The sequence below is a fragment of the Ornithodoros turicata genome, chromosome 2 (assembly GCF_037126465.1).
Source record: "Ornithodoros turicata isolate Travis chromosome 2, ASM3712646v1, whole genome shotgun sequence".
Lineage (NCBI taxonomy): Eukaryota > Metazoa > Arthropoda > Arachnida > Ixodida > Argasidae > Ornithodoros > Ornithodoros turicata.
Window position 1 is genome coordinate 106,554,099 of NC_088202.1, and position 25,252 is coordinate 106,579,350.

Sequence of the window (25,252 nt, forward strand, 5' to 3'; positions counted from 1 at the left end):
GAGGCATATGATGATTGTGATCTCGTAATAAGGTTCTTCAACGGCGCACAAAGCAGGCATTGAAAGTTTAGTTTCCATAATTTGTCATCTGCGCACATTTCGTAGAACCGCACCAGGGCACCGATTTTGAACTTTGACATAGCGATCGCTACCGTTGTACTTATAAGTCCGCGCGCTCCAAAGCCGCTTTGGTTGGCTCGCGCAAGAGCTCGTGGTGAATCACGAGCCGAAGTGATGCATTTAAGGATCGTTATGCGGTAATGACAAGTTGAAAATCGTTACCCCTGTTTTAATCTTCCTACACAGTGCCCTCTGTCATTATAAATACACTGCTCGTCGCTATGATGAACGACGCCCGAGCCTCCTAATGTACGGCCAAAACAGACTTTGTAGCGTTCACCGCGCAACAACAAAGGAGTGGAGTCAGATGCGCGGTGCACGTACAGGTTGGGACAAAAGTTTACGGAACACGCGAGCGGCGTACTTTTTCTTCGGTGCGACACCCTAGCGGCTGCAGGAAGCGGGTGAGTTCACTGTTTCGGAGGAGTGGAAGGGTACGCTGTTAGCGACACACAGCGGACTTCCCAAACACAACCAGGCGATACCGGAACTACCGCTGTGTCTCTGGCATCACACGCTTGCACCCCTCCGAAGCAGTGAACTCACCCGCTTCCGCCAGCCGCTAGGGTGTCGTACCGACGAAAAAAATACGCCGCTCGCGTGTTCCGTAAACTTTTGTCACAACCTGTACGACCAGCGCGCACGTGCTGTTTCTCCTCCATGTGCGGCGCGCACGTGGAGGACGCAGCTTGCAATGTTGGTAGAGCAGAATCGAACAAAGCGAACACGGAACTTACCCAAAGTAACTTTGAAAAAGTTAGCTGAAAAGGGAACGAGTACCAGCGGCATGGCCGAGCGGGTTAAGGCATCCCGATCGTAGGCGGTAGCCAAGGTCGTGCTCAAGACTGGGAGGTGGTGGGTTCGACTCCTACCACCGGCTGTGCTATCTGAGGTTTTCCCTGCGTTTTCCGAAGACTTTCCAGACAAATGTCGGCACAGTTCCCCCTGAAGTCGGCCCAGGACGCATACTAACCCCTCCACCCCCTGTCTCCCAATCCTTGCAGCTGTCCTCTCTCCATCTGTCCACATCTGTACGCCGCTCATAGCCACAGTTGCCTCGCGGCGCTAACACGGAATCAAAAAACAAAAAGGAACGAGTTCCTCAAGAAGTTACTGGAGTTGAAAAGCAACGAGTTGAGTTAAAAGTAGCCCCCAACACTGCAAAATAGTGTACCCACATACACCTAGCGTTGGCGGTAGAGCGCTCGATCTCCCGGATCACGAGACATTTGACTTGAGGCTTGTACGCAAAAATGGCAGGAACCCTATGTTCTGTGCATTGTTTGCCGCCTCAAATGACGCGGCGCTTTTCGCTGAGAGCGCTCTTGCCACTGTCCGCCAAGCACCATCTGGCAAAGACGGATGAATGTAGTTCTGTGTTCCAGTTTCGCCGCTTCATATGGGTGCGGTATATCACAACGGAGACATTTCCGAGCACTCCCCGGTGCCTTCACGCTACCAGACGCTTTGTCAAAACAAAACTTACTTAGTTGTGTGACTTTCTCATTCGCGATAAAGATTAGTCTGTAAAAAAGGTCGAACGTGTATAAAACAGGTCATTTTATCAAGTGCGAGGAGGGGACGATGGTCGTGACTGAGGGAAACAGCGGTAACAATTGAACCTCTGTATGCAATAACGGGATAAGTCAACTTATCCCCTTTTTACTATTTTTGCTGCGATGACATCTACATACCAGTAGATCGTTAATAATCTTATCTATCTGAACGTACAGTGCACCTGTGAATGAAAATTTAGGAACTTATTGTGATTTGCTGGCCTGCTACAGCATGGTGAAAAACGGGAAATGCATGTGTGTCAACGGGACGGACAATCAGATCAGGCCCCTTTTCTCGGTTTGTGATTTTTGGACTTATCCCCTTATTGCATACAGAGGTTCAATTGTATATAGACGGTGTGTTCTGGACAACGTTTTACTAACGAACCTGGGTTGCTGAAACTGCTCGTCAGTGACCGACATATATATCCCTTTTCCTGTTTCTGAACCGCATTCTCCGCGGCCGCGACAACTTTTTTGTCGTTTCAAACAAAAGCATATTCTTTCCACGTCCAGCGAAACGACACCATTGCATCGAAAGTAGCGTTGACAGAACAGATTACATCACGTCAGCGATTATGCAAAAACAACGACGACGCCTTATTTCGATCACCGTGTGGGTGTGTTCCTGCGGTTAGGGCGCTTTGCCTAGTTCAGTGCATCAATATCCACGAAATCGATCAGCAATGCCAGCTCTGGCTTTATTTTCGGCGCTGTTCTCTTTTTTGGACGTGAAGTGCTTCGCTGCAGGTTTCGAAACCGTACAAAAGAAACGGGAAGGGCGGTTTTATGGTTCACGGAAGAAATCACAACCATAGCGCGCTTTCGAAACGTTCCAGGGTGATTCTTAAATCTGTTTCTCCTTGAGGCCAACGGAGCTCTGGTTGGTTGCGGAAGGAAAGTTCCATCTGGTGCGCGAAATTAAAAGAAACGGAGGACTCGTTGTGATATCAGATTCCGAGAAAGGGAGTACCTCTTCGCAGCTCTCTCTGCATTCCTCTCTCCCAGCGGCAAATGGGAAGGCCTTTCCTTGTTCCAGCAAGACTCCGTCGTCTTAGGCAAACAATATCTGTGGCTCAAATCACTTTATAACTGCCTCAGAGTACGCCCCATATGAGATCACACTTTCGACGAAAGGAATGATACGTGGTACTGCTCAAAAACGGGACGCCAGTCGGTTGACATTTCTCCTTTTACATGCAGGTCGAAAGCAGGCGTCGTGGGAGAACTGGTAATCTCTAAGCACTAAACGGACATCAACTAAGCCGCTGGATTTGCTTGCTGATAACTGATAGCACATTCCATTGGTCACTGAAAAGCTCACACTGGCTTGAGTGTGCGTGTTACACCTGACCCGCACTGACGTGTGTAATTCAGTGCAGTTCTCACTACAACGAAAATATTGGCGGCGTAGACCGGAACACACCTGCTCATTTCACTGGCATTCCCAACGGTAAACAGAAAGTACTGTCGGGGAATTGCTCGATTCTATGACAGCGCATGACGAGGAATGGCAGTCATGTAGGCTTTTGATGAGTTTGGTAGGTTCCTGTAGGTAAATGATGGACAACGCTGGAATGATGAAAGTTGAGCTTCGAAATGGTTTCGTTTTTCTGTTTTCGTTCGGCGGGCGTTCAAGTTCGTGTGTTCATGTTTTATGTTTTCGCAAATCGGCGGCAAAATGGGATTTTTCTTTCAGGAGGATTCCGGACGGAAAAGTCTGTTTGCGGGTGTAGAAACAACAAAGAAACATTTCTCGCATGTCAGATGAACAAGACATGCCGAGCTACTGTGCTGAATGCACCGGGCTTAGCGTTTTCCAGTGCTCCGTGTTGGTGGGTGAATTCCTGCTTTGGCAAATTCGTTTACGGAGTTTTTCGGATTTTACCCCAAACGAGGATGACGCGATTCAGCAGGGTAGAAACGGGTTTTATCGGGTTTAATCATTAAAATAAGGCTCTAGTCCCACTTACGTCCTTGTTACCGACGCACATGTCATTCAAATCACAAAAAAGTGGGGGTCTGTTGGTAGTACTAGTCACTAAATAAAATTTGAAGCTTATTTAGTGACTCTAGGTGGTATTTCACGAGCGTGGTGTTTGCGCGCTTATCCTACGTATACACAAGTGCATAGAGATGACTGCAACGATCCCAGTATACCTGGCAGGCACTTTTAGTAACGGTGGCTGTGTTTTCTTTATTCCTGGTGGAAGAGCGAAGCTAAAAATAATGGCAAGGAGGCAGATGCGAAGAGAGACCAACGTGGCTTCTATGTTGGAGCTTTGAACGCCCGAATACATAGCAAATATTACGGTTCGTGCGCGATACTTCGTGTTCGAAGATCGCATTGATTTACGTCCATATAACGAAAAGTACTCTGTAAAGAAATATTGGGAATGACACTTCACGTACTGTGGATAGAAACATACGCGCCCACATCAGCGAAAGGTGTGTGACCTCTTCCAGCAGGGGGGGGGGGGGGGGGGGTTGAAGTTAGTGTGTCGCATATTACCCATTTACGTTCGACAGCTCTTTGGCTAGGTGCAAAGCTAGTCAGAATCAGAATTCCCATCTCAATCCCCGCAAATGCGCAAAAAAAAAGCATGGATGATGGGCATCATGACGGCCATCTTTTACGGAGTCTTTCGCTGTGCTCTGATGTAGTAGCCACCTGATACGTTACGTGCACTCTTAAAAATGAACTTCAACCCATAACACGCTCCTTGTCAATCACAAGGCAGCGAAGGGTGTATTCGCAGGCCGGCATGGGTCCACAGAAAAAAAGAAAGAAAAGAAACAATCACGTGCGTCTCACCTTGAAACATTTTCTCGTTTTTTTTCTCCAATCACGTTCAATGTTTTCTCCAATCAAGTCCCTCGACTAGCAACAGGGGAGAGGGGGGGAATGGGAAGCTGCGCAGACAGCTGGCCTACTCACGCAGGATATACTGTCGAGGGCGTGCCACAAACTGCGAAGTGTCTAGATGATCTGAGGATGGGACATCGAGACACCTGAACAAACTATCTATAAAAGGGTCTTCCAGTGACTATCCTCTTCTCTTCAGCTAACCCCTCTATGATATCTATCAGTCATGCGTCACAGTTCTTAATTATGTGCCCGCAGGAGCTCAGTGACTTCCTTCTTTACTTCGGAGAGATGTTCATTATGCACGTTCCGTTGAAAACGCCTACCGCGTAGGGAGTGCTAATATGTGCACGTGGTTGTTCGGACGGTTTCTTGTCTGGTCGCCTGCTTTGACGCTTGTGGCCGGCTTTTCTCTTGTTGCAGCCATTCATCACGCTTTTTAGTTTTGTTATGGAGTAGCAACCGATGTCGTACATTACAAACGGGACAACGTATACTACCATGGACATTTGCGCCCTCACTCTCTTCGTACGCGCATCGTATTTCGGAACCTCTTAGTCCCGTTGTATTATGCCTTTTTTCGATTGGTCTGTCTCGCATACTGATGCGTAATGTCCAACGATCAAGGGAGTTGTCTGGGAAAGTTGTGGGGAGTTGTCTTTTTATGAAATTGTAATTGAAATGAAGACTTACGTTTCGACTGTTATAGTTATTACTATTTTTATTTTCTCTTTGCCGCTGTCGTTCCCTCCGTGTGTGCTTTTCACTGCGTCTTCCTTACGCCTTGTTCACTGCTTTGTTCCCGCAGCCGGCAATCTGCAGCTTGGACTTGGGTTCTAGAACGTGCAGCAGTGGCATCACGCTGGACGTGGCTGCAAGCGCAAGTGGCGGACCTCGAATTCCGTATACGACAACAGAACGACATCTGCCGACAGCTGAGACACGCCAAAGGACGACTTCGACTCGAAGGGGAACCTCAGCTTCCCAATGATGTCCTGGCGACGACGAACAAACGACCGTTTGGTCCAGGTTCCCAAGAGAACATGACCACGACAAAAGTGACGACGCCCACAGCTAACGGCATGGTTCCCGGTGCTCAGGATCTACCGGGCTGCAGTCGGACAAGGCCCCTCGTGAATTTTCGCAAGAGAAAAGTGGTTAGCTCGACTGTGGCGTCGGCCGTGGCGTCAGTGTCGCCGCTCGGCAGGAAGACCGCTCGCCTGGGCGGAGCGTCGTCGACGACGGTACAGTGTGACTGCAGATCAGTGTCGTCGTGCCAGGCGTCGCCGTGCCCCCTGTGCGCAGGCAGATACAGTGTTCTGCGGCAGTTGGACCCTGATGCCATGCCTCAGCGGGAGCGGGCGGCTCTCCTGGACGCCGGCTTTCACCCCGTGCTCTCCTTCCGGAACGGTGAGTTCTTGCATTGTTTGCAAATGTTATCAGTGAGAGAATATCCTGTATGCAAATGTATACCTATGGGACGTCGTTAGCTGTTTGAAGTAGCTCTGTGCTTTGTGGGCGAACGAGTAACCACACTCGAAGGTTGTTCGGCGCTTTTGGACAGGTCTAAAAAGTTGTCATTTGCATCAGAGTCATTCCAGGGGGCACAGCTGCCCCGGGCATCTTTCCTAGAAGGGGCGCCGAACGGCAGGTGGAACGGAACGTCATGAGGTTGGGCAAAGAAGCGAGAGCGTAGGGGATTTTCACTGTGAAATTCCGGATAGGATTTGTCTGATCCTCTTTGCACCGTTTCACTTCCTTTGGTTATAATTTTTCTGTAGAGCTTTGAAATGGGGGCAGCGCATTTATGCAGCACGATAGATTCTGCGATATCCACGCAGCTAAAAACTACAAATGTAAATTCAACACCTGGATCTTTTATTTTTTTTATTGTGCAGTCTTTAGACAGTGCTTCTATGGGCATGGAGAAAGCATGGGGGTGAGCGGGCTAGATGGTCGTCCGCCTCAGGACGGCTCTGATCCGCATCAGTACGAGCACGTAATTCAAGTTTTGTGGCTAATCGTGTAATAGACGTACAGCTCGCATCAGAGTTAACTTGAACACCATCCCGGCCTACGAACCCTGGCGGAACTAACGGCGGATGGTGTCTTGGTCATCTGTTTACAGTTGCAGGGGTGACCTTCGTTATGGTGGCGTTGGTTTGTGCTAGGGCTCTCTTCCCGCTTCGCAGGCTGGAGCGATGTTCAAGGTAACTTTGACGCGAGCTGTACATGAAACCGGCACCGCGAATGACCAAACGTGTGGACATTACGGTTATGAACAAAACTGCGCATTCGGAGACGTCACGTGCTCTTGAGAACCAAGAGTGGTCGAAGCTCCGCCGATGTCAATGCTCGCAGCGGCAGTATGTTCAAGAATCGGTGTTTCCTCCACTATCACATAGGACAATTATTATTCAAATGCGTACGTGATGTAATTAAACTCCAGTGTTAATAGGTCGCAACTCTTTTAACACAGAGTAATCCGCGCTTTCCCTATTTTTCCGGCTGTTGAAACGCCCATTAATGGAAATGTCATTGACACTCTGAGAAAACCGGTCACATTGCAAAAACGCGGCACAACAAAATGCTCAACACTCCTAATACCGCATGAACGGTAATAAGCCACCTAAGGCAGATAGGGTGTCCCGTGAAGTCTGAGAGAATGCGCGCCTTCCAGTGGTTTATCCAGAATCGCGAGAACGGAGGGGTGTTGGAAAAAATGGGTGGGGGTCATTACTATAGTTACGTCATTACAGCTTAACATATCATTACCCACATGTGTCTAAAGCTGAAATCGCAAGGGCACCCCTTGTATGGGGTACATAGGTGAAAAAGTTAGGGTGTGTCACTGAACATATGGGGGGTGTAGGGGGGTGGGAGGGGTCTGGTTCCCAAGTTTCTTGCCATTAACGGAGCCGGCCCCGTCCTGCTAGCTGCAGTTGATCCTTCCACCACCTTACTTTCCAACATCGTTCTTGTGCGTCACGCTGTATTTGACGAGCGTCACGGTCCAGCGCATGCCACTGAGACCACTGTGCAAGAGAAAGCCGAGAGGCGTTTACGCGGACTCCCGGACACATGTTTCACGGGTGATTATCTCGTTCTCAATTGGAGGTCACGCACTCTGCAAGGAAACATACTAGGACTAGGAAGAGCGTGCTCGATCAGCAGGTACCATTCACGGGTTTCAATGAAAGAGAACAGAACGACGACCAAGGAGAACTCATGGAGAACGACGACGACAGAACAGAGACGACGACGACAGAGAGAACGAGAACAGAATGACGAGTTTCACCACCCATGTTGCAGGGGTGGTGAAACTCGTCATTCCATTGTGTGCGCAGCTATTTTTTCTCTTCGTCAATGTCTCCGTTTCCGTTTTACGTTTAGGCTTTGAATACGTTGAGGTAGGACCCACATGTGCACTGCTGAACTTCAAGCCTTGGTTTTCTGCTCGGGGGCCAACCGTTTCCCAAGAGTGAAACAAATAGTAATGTGCATCCGGCAGTACTCGTTCTAGGCGCACGACATACTATCCTACGTAGACCAGCCGCGACGCAATCGCTTTCGGAGCAACGATGATGATATGCTACCGGAATGTTTACGAAATCTATGCGAACGAAGGAAAGCAGTCTAACCCCTTTACCTACAGGCCGGGACCGGCGCTGTGGCCTAATTTCTGCCGCTTCCTCTCATAATTTCAACTTCCTCATTACGATGGTCACTAGAGAGATTATTATCATGCGTGCGGTTATTTCATTCGTTTATCCAACTTGCTCCACCAACTTGCGCGATCGATATGCATCCAAAGGGGCGGTGGGAACTAATACGCCGCGCGACCAACAACATCCTCAGTGGTCGTATAGGCCTCATGCAGGTACGTACGAATCACATGCGACGGTTGATAGACGCCACGAATTGATTAAAGGAAAGTGTTTTACGCAATGCTCACGCTCGAAATGACAACTCGAGTCGTCAGTAATATTTGTTATAATTTGTAATGTATAGAATGTTTAAATAAAGCTCTTATCTATCTTATCTTATCAGAAACGGTCACGGTGGTGGGCTTCCGAAAGAGATCGCCGTTGTCGGCCCCACGGAGGTGGGCAACGTAACGACTCACGCTCTGGGGGAATGTGCATCATGGGCCGACTTCTAAGGGAACTGTGCCGACATATGTCTTACAGGTTATAGCGTCTAAGGAAGACCCAGGGAAAACTCCAGAACCGGCACCGCGTATCGAACCCGGGTACCTCCCAGTCTCGACATGGCCAACATGACGAGCTGGTGAAACGGGCACGGAGCGAAAACCTGTCAGGTTCGCCAAAGTCCCCGCCGTCAGGCCAATCAATGACGAGAGCACGTGACACCTCTCTTCCCTTTCCACTTCCCGCTGCTTCGGAGGGGCAACCTTCATGAAGCTGTTCGCAGATGTGGATACAAAGCAAATTTTGCAGCGAAATGTGATATTTTAAACGAAATTTCCACCCCTTGAAAAAGAAAAAAAAAAATAGAAAATGGCACACGGTGTTATGTGGCGGAGGAACATCTCAAACACCTTTTTTTTTTTTTTTGAGCTGTTTCTTTCTTGATCGGAGACACCCCAGTGGTTGCCGTGAAGTGAGAAGTCCGCTCTCCCTTTTACGGTTCACGGTTAAACTGGACTTGGATCGTGCAAGCTAAATGGGCACAAAGCGCTTCGGTCTTCCTGCGACTCGTGTATTCCCCTTGCTCCCGCCTCTCCTAATGGCAGAAGAGCGCTTCCATTATTGAGCCATAGCGCAGTGTCTGTGCCACTACAGCATCTCAATTCGGGGCACTGTGGCGTGTGTGTGCGTGGGAAGTAAAACGGGCTATCGTTGTTTGCTGGTGTAGCAGCGCTGCGGCGGCGTGGTAGGAGGTGAACTGGAGGAGTATTGTTTTCGCGAAAGTGCGTTTCCAACGGGTCCAGTGCTATCGTTCGCAGGCGTTCGCTGTTGACGTCGTGAGCCGGATGTGACCGGACGTAGGACGTTCCACTCGGTGAAGATCTTGCTGGCTTTGTGCGATTGTGTCGTGTGTCTGTAGTTGCTCTGTCCCGCTCGAGTTGTATGAGGGTGAGCGAGAAGCGCTGGGAAAGAGTAGTTATAGGGGCGGAACTGCGCTGCGTCGATCGTTTTCATCTGACGTATATCGTTCGTTACCATTGTTTAATAACCGAAAGTGGCGAGTAGTCGAGTTGTTTGTTTTGCGATAGTGCTTTGTGGCATGTGGCCTCGGAGGGATTATCCAAGCCGAATCAAGGTCGAGTGGAATGCATGCGGAAAGAGTGGTGCGATCAAAAGTACTGAAAAGCAATTCACAGCAAAGTTATTTCCCAGTTTGTAGCTATGGTATCTCTCTCTATGTACGTACATATGTTTCTTTGCTTCCGCCTTCGTGCTTGAGTAGTTGGCGCCACTTTACACTGATCTATAAATATAATAAAATGTAGCATCTTACTGTTTGTTGAAGAGGACAGATTTCCTCTTACGGACAGCGGCAGCTATTATCTCCTGGAGGAATAGCGTAACGTGTTATCAGAAGCGTCTCGCTGGTTGCGGGGCTCCACGAGGAGAAGACGACGAGGCCAACTACGCGAGGAGCAAGATGGCGGTTCGGACTTGCCTAGCTTTTTTTTATGCTGCTCAAGGTGATTGCGAGTAACCCGTTCGTGGATGCAACGAAATGGATTGCAGTAGCAGAACTCCTCAACAGCGTAACATCGAAAGGTTAAACGGTTCGGGACTTGCCATGCGGGAGCGCTACGACGTTAACTAGCCGTACCCTCTCCTTCCACGGTCTACTAAAACGTCAGCAGCGTCAGTCTCGCGTATCGTGATAGTGTTTCGCATTAGCGTACCGTGTACCGTAATGGGACGTTGCAAAGTGGTTTACTAAAACTCGATATTCTTTCCTTTGCGTACGTACCGGGTGGGGCTATCTGTTGCGACTTAATACGGCTGAAGAACGGTGGATATCGAAAGATGATTCTTATTGCTTTACTGATCTCAACCACAACTAGCGGACTGGACACCTTCCATGTTGGACTTTTCAGCCTAGTTTATTGACAGAAGTAGCGTAACAGCCAGATTTTAAATGTTACTTGGCTTCGAGTCACCGGGCACACAAAAACGCCCATTGAATTACAGGGCCGGCCGAGGACGCCAGCAACGTGGTGGCAGAGCCCAATGTGCTTGGACACACGGTCTTCCGCGAGTGACATTTCTTTACGCTCTGCCGTGTGTTGAGACTTGGGCGCACGGCAAAGGACTTTTCGGATGGGCAAAATCTATCCACCGACGGACCATGATCATAGTCATCTCGCGACGTAACGCCACGAGTTATCGTCATCGTCGAATCTATAGGGTGGCCCTCGACGGTCCAACGCAGAGTGCTCATATCCCACTGTAGAGGTGCACCGATGCTGCATCAGTGCAGCTGCCTACCGCGTCCCGCTCGTTGTTGATAACCAAGGTCGTGCTGAAGACTGGGTGATGGTGGGTTCGAATCCTACCACCGGTTGTGCTGTCTGAGGTTTTCCCTGGGTTTTCCGAAGACTTTCCAGACGAATATCGGCACAGTTCCCCCTGAAGTCGGCCCAGGACTCATACTAACCCCCCTGTCTCCTACTCCTCCCTGCTGACCTCTCATCATCTGTCCACATTTGTACGCCGCTCATAGCCACAGTTGCTTCGCGGCGCTAACACGGAATAAAAAAAGCTGCCTACAAAAAAACGAAAGAGGAAGCCCAAAAGATGACGATTACGTTACTCATTCTCGGGGAGCAGTCTGACCAATGATCATTATGATGCGTATATAGCGCTGCCTTTACTTTTCTCCATTTTGCTCGGTATCAGACGTCTGCCACGCTCGGTGGAGCTGCACTAATGACCTTAGCTCTTCCGAGACTGTGATCAGGGGATCCTCTTCGATTATACGGAGGAAATGCCTGTAGCCAAATGTCGTCGTCCTGGTCATTTTTCCGACTACAGCGGTGCAATCCATCGTCGGCTTTTCGTTTAAAATGCGTCACGTGCTGCACTTGGATTGTGCTCGCGTGATCTGACGTAGCTCTTGGTGCAAATGGTCGCCGTAATTAGATAACGAGTCGCTGGTGCCTAAAATGAACGAAAGAAAAAACAAATATTCATGAGGAGAGGAGCCTGGTAGCAGCGGTGAAATGTGGCTTTCTTCGTGGAACGCGTGACCTGGGGACGGGTAGTGCTCCAGTTTCCACACACGTGACGTAACTCACTGGGGTGTTGTGCGGAAGCAGCGTAATTTCATTCAGGCGATATTTTCATATTGCCACTTGTATGAACCACGTTTACTAGAAAACACAAACTGATTGCCTAATAGCGTTTCCTCCCTGTTAATTGTTTCTTCAAGTCGTTTGTTCGGACGGTATCCGAAAGTCGCGTCTGTGGTCTACCTGATTGAGAAACGGGGAACTTTGAGATGTATCAGTCAGCCATCAGTTCCTTAGCAGCTAAAGAGATCTCGGAGCATGTGTTGATTTGTGGCTCTCTGCTTCCCATGTAGGCAAAAGAAAAGTAGGCCGCCTTGTTTGACGCTCAGTGATGACGTCTAGAGGTGAGCGCGGATAACCTTGACAGTATCTGCGCTAGTGGAAATAAGTGTTCCGCATCCGCACGGTACTGCGTTTCCGCACATCAGCGGTTATTGCACTGGAATAAATAAATAAAATCCCCATGATGAAAATGTTACGGTACAAACGTTTTTACGTTACTTTGGTACCAAAGCTATGTTACTGAAATCTTCTTGTCACACTTTGCATTCCTATGAAATATTTTGGCTCTACGTGACGCGAAAGTTAGAGAAATTTTTTTTTTTTTAATATTTGAGAAGTGTGACGTCACGTTATGCTCTGACGGGGAGCGCCCGGCTCTCACCTGGCAACGGTGTCGTCTTTCGCATTTTTCGAGGGGGTTCACTTTTTGCTCTCCGTTCGCGGAGCCCCACGTTACTCGTCTCTGTCACGTTACGTAACCGACCTTCGAGAAAACACGAGGGGGAAGGCATCTATCCCATTTCCCCCCATCTTCCAACCAGCGTCACGTGACTTCTCCACCGCGTGACCCTCCCCTGACGCCGGCGTCGTTGCAGGGAGACGAGCCCTCTCCCCAGATCATGACATCACTGCAATTTTTGAGCAACACATGACGTCACCTGCACCCCGCGTCATCGAAACTCACGGAAACTCACGGATCTTCAAAAATTGATAGAAATGCACAGCGTTCCCAAAACCGCATTGAAATTTCGCGTATAGAATCCTTGAGTGAGGTACCCTCTTTTCACAGACTAAATAAAATAAACGCAGTTTTCAGAGTCCGGAGTGGCAAGGAGTACGGAGGGTCATCCAAAATATTTTCATTTTGAGACATCTGACGAAATTATATGCGTCAATTTGCCGAACAGCACGAAAGGTTTTGGCGCATACATGCAATTTAAAGGAGAGAGAGAGAGAGAAAAAAAAATGAAAACGTAAACAACACAGCCGTGCTCGTTCACTCTCGACTCGTCCCGCAGGGCGTAACGAGGAGGAGAAGGACGACCGATGACGCTATAACGTCAGCGCCGGCCTTTTTCTTTTTGTGTTTGAGGGCTTTCTCCTTTTGTAGTTGGTAAACCTGTTCCCTTGGCGGTGGGGGGGGGGGGATTGAAAGGGCCATCATGTGCATGGTGGATTTCATTGTCACGCCGGTGTTTCCCTATGTGCAATGCTTCCTCAGAGCCTTGAACAGCTGAGTAGCAGCCGCCATTTCTCTGAACCAATCAGCGAGCGCGGATGGTATGTCGTCAGCGCAAAGTCGCAGGCTGGCACTCCTCTCTACCATCGTAGCGCACGGTCACTTTCTGCGGCGTACTTTGACTTCAGTTTCTGCGATAATGATGACCCTGTGACGTGAATTACTTCTCAGGGTGCATTTTACCGACCTGCTTAACAGTTTTACAGAAAGACAACATGGTGTTAAAAATGACTTCTGTGCTATACAGCAGTGCAGCGATGGCATACTTCGACGCCATTTTGGATTTAGTTTGTGCTGTCTATTAGGGCTCACCTCTGGAGACGTCGGCAGTGGTATTTATCAGGATGTCTACCAATCTGGAAAGGAAGGAACAAACAGGGCGTTGTCATGGGTCTGGAAAAGTCAGGGGATAGACCTCTACCCGAGAAACGTCATCATGACGTTGGTAGACAGACCGAAACCGACACAAATCGGAAGGGGAGGACTGGGTTCCACGAATGGGCACTTGTTCGCTGCCACCTATTGAAACAAAAGTACGACCGAAGGTCGCGTCCCTTTCGGGGACCTTCGTACCCCTCAAGACCGTAGTTTTCGCGCGCGGCCTTGTTCGATCCCCCCCCCGCCCCCCAAGCTTCGAGCGTAGTTCAACCCTTCCAATTTGGTGGCGCGGTCGAACTCTGTAACGTCAGTCGTTTACAAACAGGGAGAGATCAATTGCCAGGGATTTGCCAAAAAGCAGCTGAAGTCAGGGAAAATCGCAGACAAGTGCCATGACGATTCGCGAGCTCCGTTCAGTGGTTGAGTGGCAACGCCACAGCAACGTTGCCGCTAGTAGCAGTTCGCCAAAACGACAAGCGTGGAGGCAGAAAAGTAGGGCAGCCTCGCTAATACTCAATAAACAATCTGTTTTATGTGGGATCTGTATCAAACAAATCGTAGCAACAGGCACCAAGTTCCCTTTTGTTTTGGTCAGGGAATTCTCTGGAAATAATCAATGAAAACCTGGAAAAGTGAGGTAAGTTGAAGGCTGCAATTTGGTAGACACCCTGATTGATGCTTATTCGCGGATAATACTCTCATATCCACGGACGCAGCTGAGACGCGCAGTTTTAACCTCGCGCGGATTTCAAGACGTTATATTTCTAGCCGCAAACGAGATGCCGCGCGAATATAACCACACTCGCGCGCACATCTAATGATGTCGATGCTTGAGAATGGATACCGGTTGCTTTCGGGCAGTAAAATGTGTTGATGTGGAGCACGTGCGTTATATCAGTTCCTGTCCTGCGCGCGCGGGGCACCTTGTTCGATAATGAGGCTTGTGCCGTAACGTCAGGTTTGGTCACGTGACATTGGAAAACGTACTGCCCCACTGGAGTCACACTAGGAGGGCATGCCGTGAGTTGTTGCGGTATGCGTGCAATTGCGAGAGTAAATTGCAAACACATGCTGCTGCCTCATTCGGCCCGCAGTATGGCGCCTGTGACGCATCCCCATGTTTTCCCATGTCACGTGGCTCAAAGGCGCTCAAAAGCTGCGTGGAACGTCATGTGCATGTGTCTCGTTAATAGCGTTTTTTTTTCTCTCTTTTTGTATAGCGGCTAGACGCCTGCATACGGTATGCGTTAGCAGTCCCGCTGCACGTTCGTGGAGCACGCACAGTTTTAGTACGGCGCAGTGCGCGCTGCCGTTAACCACAGTGGCACCACCTGTCGTATAAAGTGCAGTGTGTGTGCAGGTAAGGTATACTCACGTCTTCGCACTGCATACCGGAAGAACTTTCGGTGACGCACGGCGGCGCGTTTGGGATCAAAAAGAACAGAAAAAAAAAAAAGTCTTACTAACCACACTGCCTAACAAAATAATAGCCACGCCAACTTTGCTCTCCGTGCATTTCAAATGGGCTATACCTATGTCAGCATGGCGATTTCCGGAGTTGCGTACCGGTACCGCTGGTAAGAAACCGAAATTACAGAAATGAGTATACGTGTGGGCCCTCATTTCAGTTTCTGCACCGGTGGCACCCCTAGCGGTAGTTGGATGCAACTGTGAGGAGTCCGCCGTGCCCCCATTCGAAAATCGACATGCACGGAAAGCGAGGTTTGCGTGGCTGTATTTTTTGTTGCGCAGAATTTGGTTACCACGATTTTTCTGTTGGCTTTGCATAAATGCGTCGTCATGCGCCACCGAAAGATCTCTGGTAAACAGACAGCGCTTTGCGTGCGTAAATGTGGGTGTACTTTACCTGCACCAACCCTGTATAAGCTACGCAATGTCTACTTTGAAGAACGAAGCAAGCCAAGTTTAGCAAAGGCAGTCCACCCAACGCCATTTGTGTCGCGTTTTTCTTTGCCGCTACTGCACTAGAGACTTAGGGCCCGATCACTTCGCCACGGCGATTCGCCACGAGCTTTTGCGCGAGCGTACCACAGCGGCTTTCGAGCGCGGGAACTTTTAACTATGGCGATAACAATCGCTATGTGAAAGATCGAGGCCCTGGACGTAGGGTGGTCGCCTACGAGAGAGCCGGGCCGAGGGATATTTACTCTAGTGGCCGCTAGAGGCGCCATTTAGCATTATTGGGGAGAAGAAATGTGCATTATCATCATCATTGCCACTGTCGTTCGTCTGCTACATGCCTATCTGCTTGCTATGCACGCTCTTGTTCCTTGTAAACACGCCTACGGTCCACCATACATCCTCGCAGTTCGGCAAATAACGTGATCACGGCGGTTGCAAACTGCAGGTGTCCATCTGCTTCCCATGCCATGAGCGCGGAATGCAAACGACCCGGGTACGCATGGTAAATCCGAAAAATAGCGCGAGTACACTCAGTGTTAAAATGTGTTTGTATGCGCAGTCACCGGCGCCATTTTCTTGTGTTCGCAACGTTGTTGCATATGCTTTCACACTCACTGCTAAAATTCCATAATGTCGGGTCTGAGACCTCTCCACTCTGTTCCCAAAAGCAGCTTGCAGGAAAACGAGCTTACGATTAAATATGATAACGTTAGACGGCTAAGCGTGAATGACACATGCATACACAACAGCCAACTGTTCGTCGCACACGCTCGAGCTCAGGTGTTACCCGCTCACCGATTGTTCGCAAAGACGAAGCCTACTGCATTGTCTCAACTACACTGTCGCGCGAGAATTAGTGGGGTCCTATTCTTCCAATTACTTTGCTTTTGGTTTGTGGCGGCCGATGAAAAAAAAAGAAAATATATATATATATATATATATATCGTTATGCACTTCATTGTGTTTTCGAACTGCTTTTGGAGGGGTCTCGACGAGATAAACGATTCCGTACGTAAGGGATAGCGTGGCGGTTCTGCGCATTGCGCGAAGCTCGCTTTATATTTTGGCGACAGCGTACGGTGCACTAAAACTCAATATTCAAAAGGATAGGACGCGCGGGGGATTTCGCCACATCGCAACAGTACTGCATTGATTGATTGACTCACGTTGATTGGCGAGACGACCCGCGTTTCCAGAATATTTCACTCTTTGTTTGGCTGTGCAACATCAACAAACAATAATAAAGGGGCGTCAATATAATGTCTGTTTCAACCCGTTAATCACGTACATTACTTACAAGTTCACTTCTATGCAACACACTCCTCGCGTAATGGAGTGCTCGGTATATGCGATTGATTAAATGTTATGCCGTGATTAATTTTATGCTCTTTTATATTGATCTTGGCTGGCGAAAGGCCGTGCGTGCGGTGATCACATGAGCCGGTGCAGCGTGTTGTGTACCATTCCGTACCACGACGCGGGGAAACGTCAGTGTGATTGTGAGCGTGAATATGTCACATCCGCCATCCCTCCTGATTTTTTTTTTCGCGTAGCAGTGAACTTTAACGCCACCGAAGCAGCTGCTGTTCCACTGTCGAGTGCGCGTGTGTTGTGCCGCTGGCGATCGGAGATACGCCAGCCGCCGCAGAGACTGAAATGAGATGGTCACCGCTAATGGCCTTTTTCGTTCCACAACGTAAGGTTAACCTTACTATTATGATTTTGTTATTTGGTAGTGCTGCTTATCATTAAGCACTATATAGCAACTACTGTCCACTGGAGCGGTCACTTCGTCCTGGCAACCTGACTCGAATTCCTTTGCCAAGAAAGACGCGGTCGTTTACTTTATCTTTGACTCAATGTCGTTTATTCGGGCTCGGAACAACCAGTTCTTCGCTATAAACGTTACCCTTGGTATCCTGTTGTGCTAACTTTTCATTGCTCAAGTTCTCTCAATTTAAGTGTGTTAGGGAACGGAAACGAAAAAACTAACAACGTTACCGCTCAGAGCTCTTGCTCTTTGTACGCGAGCAGATGAAATTAACGAACGCAAACGAGTCTTCCGATGTACCGATATCTGAAGCAACACAGTGCTTTGTAATAGCGCTGTGTAGCACATGTTTGCCAACAAAGCGGGCACTTGAAAGACTTTCACTTCCGTCAGGCGACAAAAATCGTCGCTCCCTCGCGTCAGACCACTTTTCGCTTGTTTTTTTTTCTTTTCAGAGCGAGTATTTGAATCCATACTACAACGTTCTGTTGTGGGAACAGCTTACGCCAAATTTTTGACAATAATTTCAGGTATTCAAATTGTGCCCGTACTTTCCATGCATTATCTGTGATACACCTTATATATTCCATACATTTATTATTAATTTCTGTGTGTATCTGCTTCAGTAAACGGAAGGAGGATTTGCGCGTTGATGTACCGTGGATGATGTTTCGATCTGCACAAGGACACAGCCCACCGTCCATAATGGGAGACGATCGAGACGATAACGTGTTTAAATAAACGCCATCATAACGGAGAAGTCCGTTCACCGCCGCGCGGCGCTTGCCACCTAGCGTCGGGCACAGGAATCACCTCCGAGAGAGAGTGGTCGTTGAACTTCGGGGGTTCCTCTCACGCTTCTTTTCCTCCGTGGCAGTGCGGCCGCGCTGCAGATACGATGCAGAAGTGCACTGCCAGCCAACTCTGCCGTCTACAGACGGTACCCCTGTCCGAAAATCCATATCGCCAACGATAAACATTTCCACTTACTCGGGGACATTCCGTGCCGCCCTCGTTCATTTAATATCGCGTCCGTTTCAGGTTCTGCGTCGAGTGAAAGCACGGCCACAGTCGTCTTTTTATATTCCTTCCCCCCTTTCTCTTTCGGTCCGTGGATGTGGGCAGCACCATGTGTTTCATATTGTTCCGTTTTTCCTTTTCGTAAAGTGCGCTTCGTTCAGCTCATCTATTTTGAGCTCTGACGTTCACCAAAGTGGAATCGATTCACTCTTGCATGCGTTGGTATTTGCATGTGTTGGAGTTGGTTCAACATGTGGAATGCGGACTTCGTCGAGGGATCATCACGCTCATTTATTGATGCGCAGACGTAGATTGAGCTTAAAATTGCTTATTTTCGTGAGTAGAAAGTGCGGGAATGATCCTAAGCGTTCATGTTTCGAATTAAGCCTCTCTTAATTTGGGTACTCGTGGGCGGCCGTGTTTCCGGCTGATGTGCTCCTCGCCCAGCAGATCTGCTTTATTCTTCTTGTGTTTGAGGTTGACCATATAAGGACCATTGGTACGACCTGCTGAACGATGTGACGACACGATGGACGGTAATATATGAAGGCTTTGAAGATAATACTATCCAGGATTTTTCGGACGGAGAGTGGGGGAGGGGGTGCGGCCCAGGGCGACGTGCTACATACTGCACAGCCTAGTATTAATGGAAGCACGCGGCGGCGACAGAAATTGAGGGGGGTTAGGACATCCGGGGACACAGAGAGACAGACAGACAGAGAGAGAGATCCCGCCACTTGTACTAGGTTTACTTTCATTACTACTTATACTGTTTCTCGGTCAGGTAAATCGGTCGGCTCTGAGTAAATCCGTGCTCGTAGCCCCCCTGGTGGGAGAGGGGCGGATGATTTTTCTGAGCTCATGATTCAGTTCATTTAGCGGTCGCTCCTTTTTTCTCTAAGCTCAATTCTCATTCCATCAAGCATTGTTTCTATGTTCTTTTTTTATTTCACCGAGACCGCCCATTCCCAGCAAGAAGAATGATTCGCGGGGTGTTACTCAACCTGACACCCATGCTGGATGCGTCGCATTGTGCAGGTCGACTGGCCTGTTCATGCAGACGTGCATGTTTTGTTTGCTGGTTTACGTAACGCAATATCTCAGCGCACGTCACTTACACAACGGCAGCTTCAGAAAGTAATGGTACAGTGAACTAGAAGTGATGGGCCGCATTCTGCACCCGTTGGCGACAGGGTGACGCTACCGAGGTCGGCAGCAGCCCTCGGGATCTCTCCGCGCGATTCCTGTGGCTTTTACGGCAGTCACTGTCTCGAGCCGTCAACCGAATTATTTGAGTTGTATTGCGCTGTGAGTTACGTGCAGATACCACGGGCAAAGTTTCATCCAGCTGAGCGTTGTAGTTTTTGAGATAAATTAGAAAAAAAAAAATTAACAACATGTTCACATCGTGTGACGTTAAAATGTGTGCTACAGCACCTCGGCGGACGTCACAGCTGTGTGCGACCGAGATAAAGCTGATCGAGGAGTGTTCCCAGATATGATAATTCGCAAGCAGCAAGTTTTGTCACGAACCCGAGGATCGATTGCATGACAGAAGAGAAACCGGGAGCTACAAACGGTGACGTCACTGCCACGCAAGACCAGCTCGCATGGCATACTGGTTAGGTGGCCGCCTTCCACGCCAAGACTGGGAGGTGACGCGGGTTCAAATCCCGGCACCGGGTACGCTGTCCGGCAGACCTTCCGGATGAATGTCGCCACAGTTGCCCCTGAAGACTGCCCAGGACGCATACTAACCCCCGTTGTCACCCACTCCTTCCTGTCGTCCTCTCTCCATCTGTACGCCGCTCATAACCGCAGTTGTTTCGCGGCGGTAGCACTCAATTAAAAAAATAAAAAAAAAACGGCAACGAAAGCGCTCGCTATAAAGTTCATGTGGACAACACTTGGATTGAAATATTTTCCACGGTGACTGTGTGTATTGTAGGAGTGCATGCTGGCTGCTCGCCATCTAGCGGACCCCAGCAGAAGCACTCAATGAATGATAGCACGTGATGATAGTAACAGCACAAGAAATGTATATTTCGCGCTGACCCGACACTGCCGCAACTTCCCTTCATGTGCGATGGAGTTTCCCCGCTTACGGAGCTCAAACAGCAACAGCACTGCTCAATTCCGCAGTGCAAAACTGCTGCGGAGAAGAATATTCAATGCCGAGAAGGAGAAGAGGAAAAATATACTATCGCAGGAGCGGCGTGAACGAAGACAGCAGGAAACCCCCAAGCAGCACAACATCTTGGTCCACTATTGGACAAATATTGGCAATACTGGCCCAATATTGGGCCAGTATTGGGTCAAGATGTTGTGCTGCTTGAGCACGCACGAGTAATGTTATTTGTACAATTTTTGAAGCGTGCATGTCTCGTGGAAGAAGGCATGAAGCAGAGCGATTTATTCATCTGCAATCATTCTTTTCTCCGCCATCTTCAGGACGACGCGAGCGCCTCTATAGGTAGTTGGAGAGGCGAATATCAGCCAGCTTTTGAACATCTTTCGAGGGTTTACCGACGGCGATCTCGTGCTTTTAGCAGCTTCAGCTTAGTTTGAATATGGGAGTGTCACTGTAAAGCTACCGAAAAAAAAAAAGAGCATTCTTCTGATACCACAGCTCTGCAACATCGTAGAAAACCGCAACTAAACTATCGGCAGCGCATAAGTATTCGTGTTTCTCACCTTATCCCTGAGGCAATTTGCGGAACGAGAAAGAACTAAGTAATCCGGACGGTCCAGGATATTGTATTTGTGCATCCTGTTGAATCGGTACTAAATTATTAAGCCATAACGAGATCATAAAGTGATCTGAAGCAATCTAACTTCCACTATAAAATGATGAGTTTACTTTCGGTTGTCAATTCCGGGAGATTGTTAAGCGTATACATTTGCGAGTAGAATTTACTAGTGATATCAACGTCACGGGCACTCATATCACCAATGATCAACTTGGTAACATCATTAGCAGCAAAGGCGAACTTTCACGCGTGCCTAATACGCTTCATGAACGATGTTCAGGAGCAGTACTTCGATCTGCGCCAAAAAAAAAGTTCATTTCTGGTGGACGACTACGTCCTGTTCCCAGTAGCGCTGACTCGGCGTTTTGTGGGTGCGGAGCTGCGGAGCTACAGCGGGGCTTACGCAATTTTGGCGCGAAGGAGAAACGTGAACCAGCCGCGTGGCGTTGCCTATCGGTATGAGCACGAAACGGCGCGGTTCCTGGCTGCGCTGCAACGAGCAACGCCTTCCGCTCTTCCCTCTTGTGTGTTGTCCCCCCTCTCGTTTTCGCGTGCTGCAGTTACCCCGAGCGTACCCTTCCCTCCTTCCCGCGAAGCTGCTTGCACGCAGGCTTTTCGCGCTTTTGTGGAGTCACGTTGCTGTTGGCAACTGGAACGTGGAGGAGATGTCCATCTGCGTCGGATGTTTTGGCCCACTTCTTGTTTTTTCCATTTCTTGTTTTTTCCATTTCGTTGGTTTGAACTCCAAGGTGTAAATGAATGCGAGCACGTACATGGTACAAGTAGTGCACAATGCGACTTTGCGCACTTCGTGAACATTGGCTGTGCTGTATATAATTCAACGTCTGTATGCAATGAGGGGTATAAATTGAAAAATCCCAAACAGAGAAAACTTCACGTGAATATGTGGTATGGCAATCGCAGCTAGGTTTTCTCGAATAATGCAAATGCAAAATGTGTAACATGTGTGTGTGTCTACTCAACATGCATGTCCTGTTGCATCGGTTTTTGGTGTCTGACTTAACAGAAATTGAACAAGGTCCGGGAACATGACATATCCCCTTTTTTTTTTCAATTAACACCGCATGCACAGGGTTATCGCAGAAAAAAATAAAATGTAAAGGAAAAAAAAAGCAGTTTTCACAAGTGATTGATAATGGTGATGCCGGGTAGGGTGAAATCATCTGTGTGTAGGGGAGCAGCCTGAATCGTACTGTCATGTCATTGCAACAAAAATACTTAAAAGGGGATAAGTCAACTTTATCCCCTTATTGCACACAGATGTTCAATTTTGGCCACATTGTTTCTGAGTGCAGTTAATTGTATTAACGAACCTGGAAGATTCAATCTTACTGGGCCTCTTTCCCAGTTGTCCACCACCTGGCAACCAAAGAGCAAAATATTTTCGATGTGTCCAATAAACACTCTCCATGTTCCGCTCTGAAATGTGTCTTGAGGGCTTATGTGAACGTGATGTTCCCTTTCTTGGGGCCTCCATCCTGTACACTTATTTGTGCCTACCCCATGCACCGGTTTGCAACACTGAGAGCTGCATGCAATGGGCATTGTGCCCTGCTGCCTTCTTCAAATGCCCGGCTTCATTTCTTCAGTTCACATGATAGATTGCACTAGTGGCAAGATTTTTTGGGGCGCAAATTATCAACAGAGAGAACAAAAAGTTTGAAATAAATGCAGTGAAACTGTTTATCACTTGAAAAAAAATCTGAATTTTTAAACATTGGGCATCGTTGGAACGATCTTCTGGGCACCTCAAAGACGGAGGTGATTGAAGTTAGGTCTAATATACCATGCCGGTGTAAAATGGCACCCTGTGTGCTTCAGCAGTAGACTGTGCACGTTGAGACAGCAACGCATATTCTCAAAGTAAAGCAACCGAAGCACAAATTCCATGAAGCGCTTTCTACTGGATAGGGGTGCTATATATGCATTCTTGTTTGGGGATGCAATTCTGATGCATTCCTGTTGTGTGTCTCGTTTTGGGGTGCGATACTCGTTTCACCCGGGGTACAGGGAAGGTCATTTGAACCACCATCTGACAGCAGAAATTGAGGGCGGTTGGGTCATCTAGAAACCCCCCAGAGCCTAGTTGCACACGTACGTTATAGAGGCTACATGTGTCAGTTACATGTTCAGGATAGGGATTTGTTTTGCATTACCCAAAGAAAACACTTAAAGGTTAAAAGAGTTTTTCTCGTGCTTTTCAGACATGCCATTAAACCTGCATTTTGAAATGCTGCTGCGAACGGGAGAGCTACAGAAGTTGGCTTTGAAGGCATCAGCGTCACTGAGGAAGTGAGTATCCCTGCGCATCTTTCACACATGTGTCTCTGCCTTCTACTACATCGTTTTACGTGCACTCATATTGTTTGGGCTGACAAGCAGTGCAGGTGTGAATAGAAAAACTAATCTGCGCAGGAAATCGAGGCTGGCACAGGTGTCTGGTTTGGCCATTGACCAGGCGCGGAAGAAGAGCAGAAAGTTGGCCCACAATGCAGCCCAATCACTGTTGTCTTCTGCCAGTAAGGGCTTACTTTTAATGGTCCCATCCTCATTGTCAGTGTGAACATGTGATAGAAAGTCTTAACGCAACTTCAACAAAATTCTGCAGAAATGCGAAGACATCACAGTGAAAAGAAACGAGCATATCGAAGACACGTGGACAGAGAGGTGCTAGATGATGACAGCTCTGACAGCCGTTTTAGGCGTTCGGACACCTATTCTCTCGGTAGGTTTGTTTGCTACTATGCTGTTCCGTGGCTGTGCAGATATACGGTAGTAGAGCATTCACGATAAATTTCTCGCATGAGGTCGTGGGATGTAAACCAACGCCACCTAGGTACAGAAGGCCTGCTCATTGCCTCTTCTCCCTTCTCCGCTACGTCGGCATATGAAGTCAGAATTCGTCTGCTACCGCAATTCGCCGTTCTGCGAAACTTGCAAATGATTCCAGCTAACTTCGCAAATTTGGACCTGCAGTCTAAAATTGCACCACGCTTTAATCAGTCTCGAGAAAAATATGGGACCATGTTGCGCTTTATTTTGTTTTCCCATTTAGTACGGGTGACGTTTACTCGCAGACGACAGTTGCTGCCCATGAAGCCGGCGGCGGATCGCCTTTGTGGTTACAACCGCTGAGAGCACGTTCATGATTGGCTATGGCTGTTGAAAACGCGATCCTAATTGACTGACTCTTAGTGTTTACGTCACGTCGACGAGTAAGCAGGCTTTCTGTATCTAGGTGGTGTTGCATAAACTGGATTTAACTTTGTAGTCGATGAGGCAATTAAACGGAGGAGGGCAAACACAACACAAGCCTCACAACACCCAGTTGCATACTGCAATTGAACGAGGGCAGTTGAAGAAAAGGCATCAACAGTGGGATTCTCTGACCGGCAGTCAGAGTGTGCGGGTTCAAATCCCACAGCTGGTGCCTTTTCTTCAGCTGCCATCATTCCATAAATTGGATTGTCCAGGAAAATGCATCACCCAAAGATCTAATGAGAGAGCGTACATGAAAGAGATGGACAGCGGTTCGTAACAAGTCATAATGTGTAAGGAAAGAAGGAAATCTTCATGTGTAGTGCCTCTTTTTCAAGTATTTCCACTGCCTGCTGTAATTTAAGGAAATACGTTAGTGCCACCGCAACCTGTGTCATCGCTATCTATGTCATCTACATCAACAGTTACATGTGTGTCGACCGATCGCTTTCCGTGTATTTATTCCCATGTTATCCGTTATAGTAGAAATTGTAGAAAAGTAGAGTCTTTGAAGACATGTGCAGTAGAGGCCACGTTTGCACGGCTGGGCATATAGTGAATTTTTGTGTTCGAAATGATTGCTTTTCGAACAGTGTGATAGCCTGCATAGAACACTGTAGTGCTGCAATGGTTATACCCCTATCAGCGTAGTTGAGCTCTCAGAAGGTACATCTATTTCTTTCTTTATTATGGGTACCCTGCAGCGTCACAAAGTGGCATTGTGTACTGTAGAGAGGGAATACATAGGAGGATACATAGCTGTTACACTAGAGCAACTTGAAAAAGGACGAAAA

At 48.3% G+C, this 25,252-nt stretch overlaps 1 protein-coding gene across 1 annotated transcript in view; it reads left to right on the forward strand.

The window, feature by feature from the left end:
• Positions 1-25,252, forward strand: part of LOC135385926 (KAT8 regulatory NSL complex subunit 1-like) — a 70,459-nt gene that overhangs the window by 35,653 nt on the left and 9,554 nt on the right. Inside the window, exons 2-5 of the mRNA XM_064615555.1 lie at positions 5,351-5,952; positions 23,405-23,492; positions 23,616-23,719; positions 23,809-23,925. Coding sequence (XP_064471625.1) covers positions 5,351-5,952; positions 23,405-23,492; positions 23,616-23,719; positions 23,809-23,925 — 911 coding nt within the window. The remainder of the gene's footprint in view (positions 1-5,350; positions 5,953-23,404; positions 23,493-23,615; positions 23,720-23,808; positions 23,926-25,252) is intronic.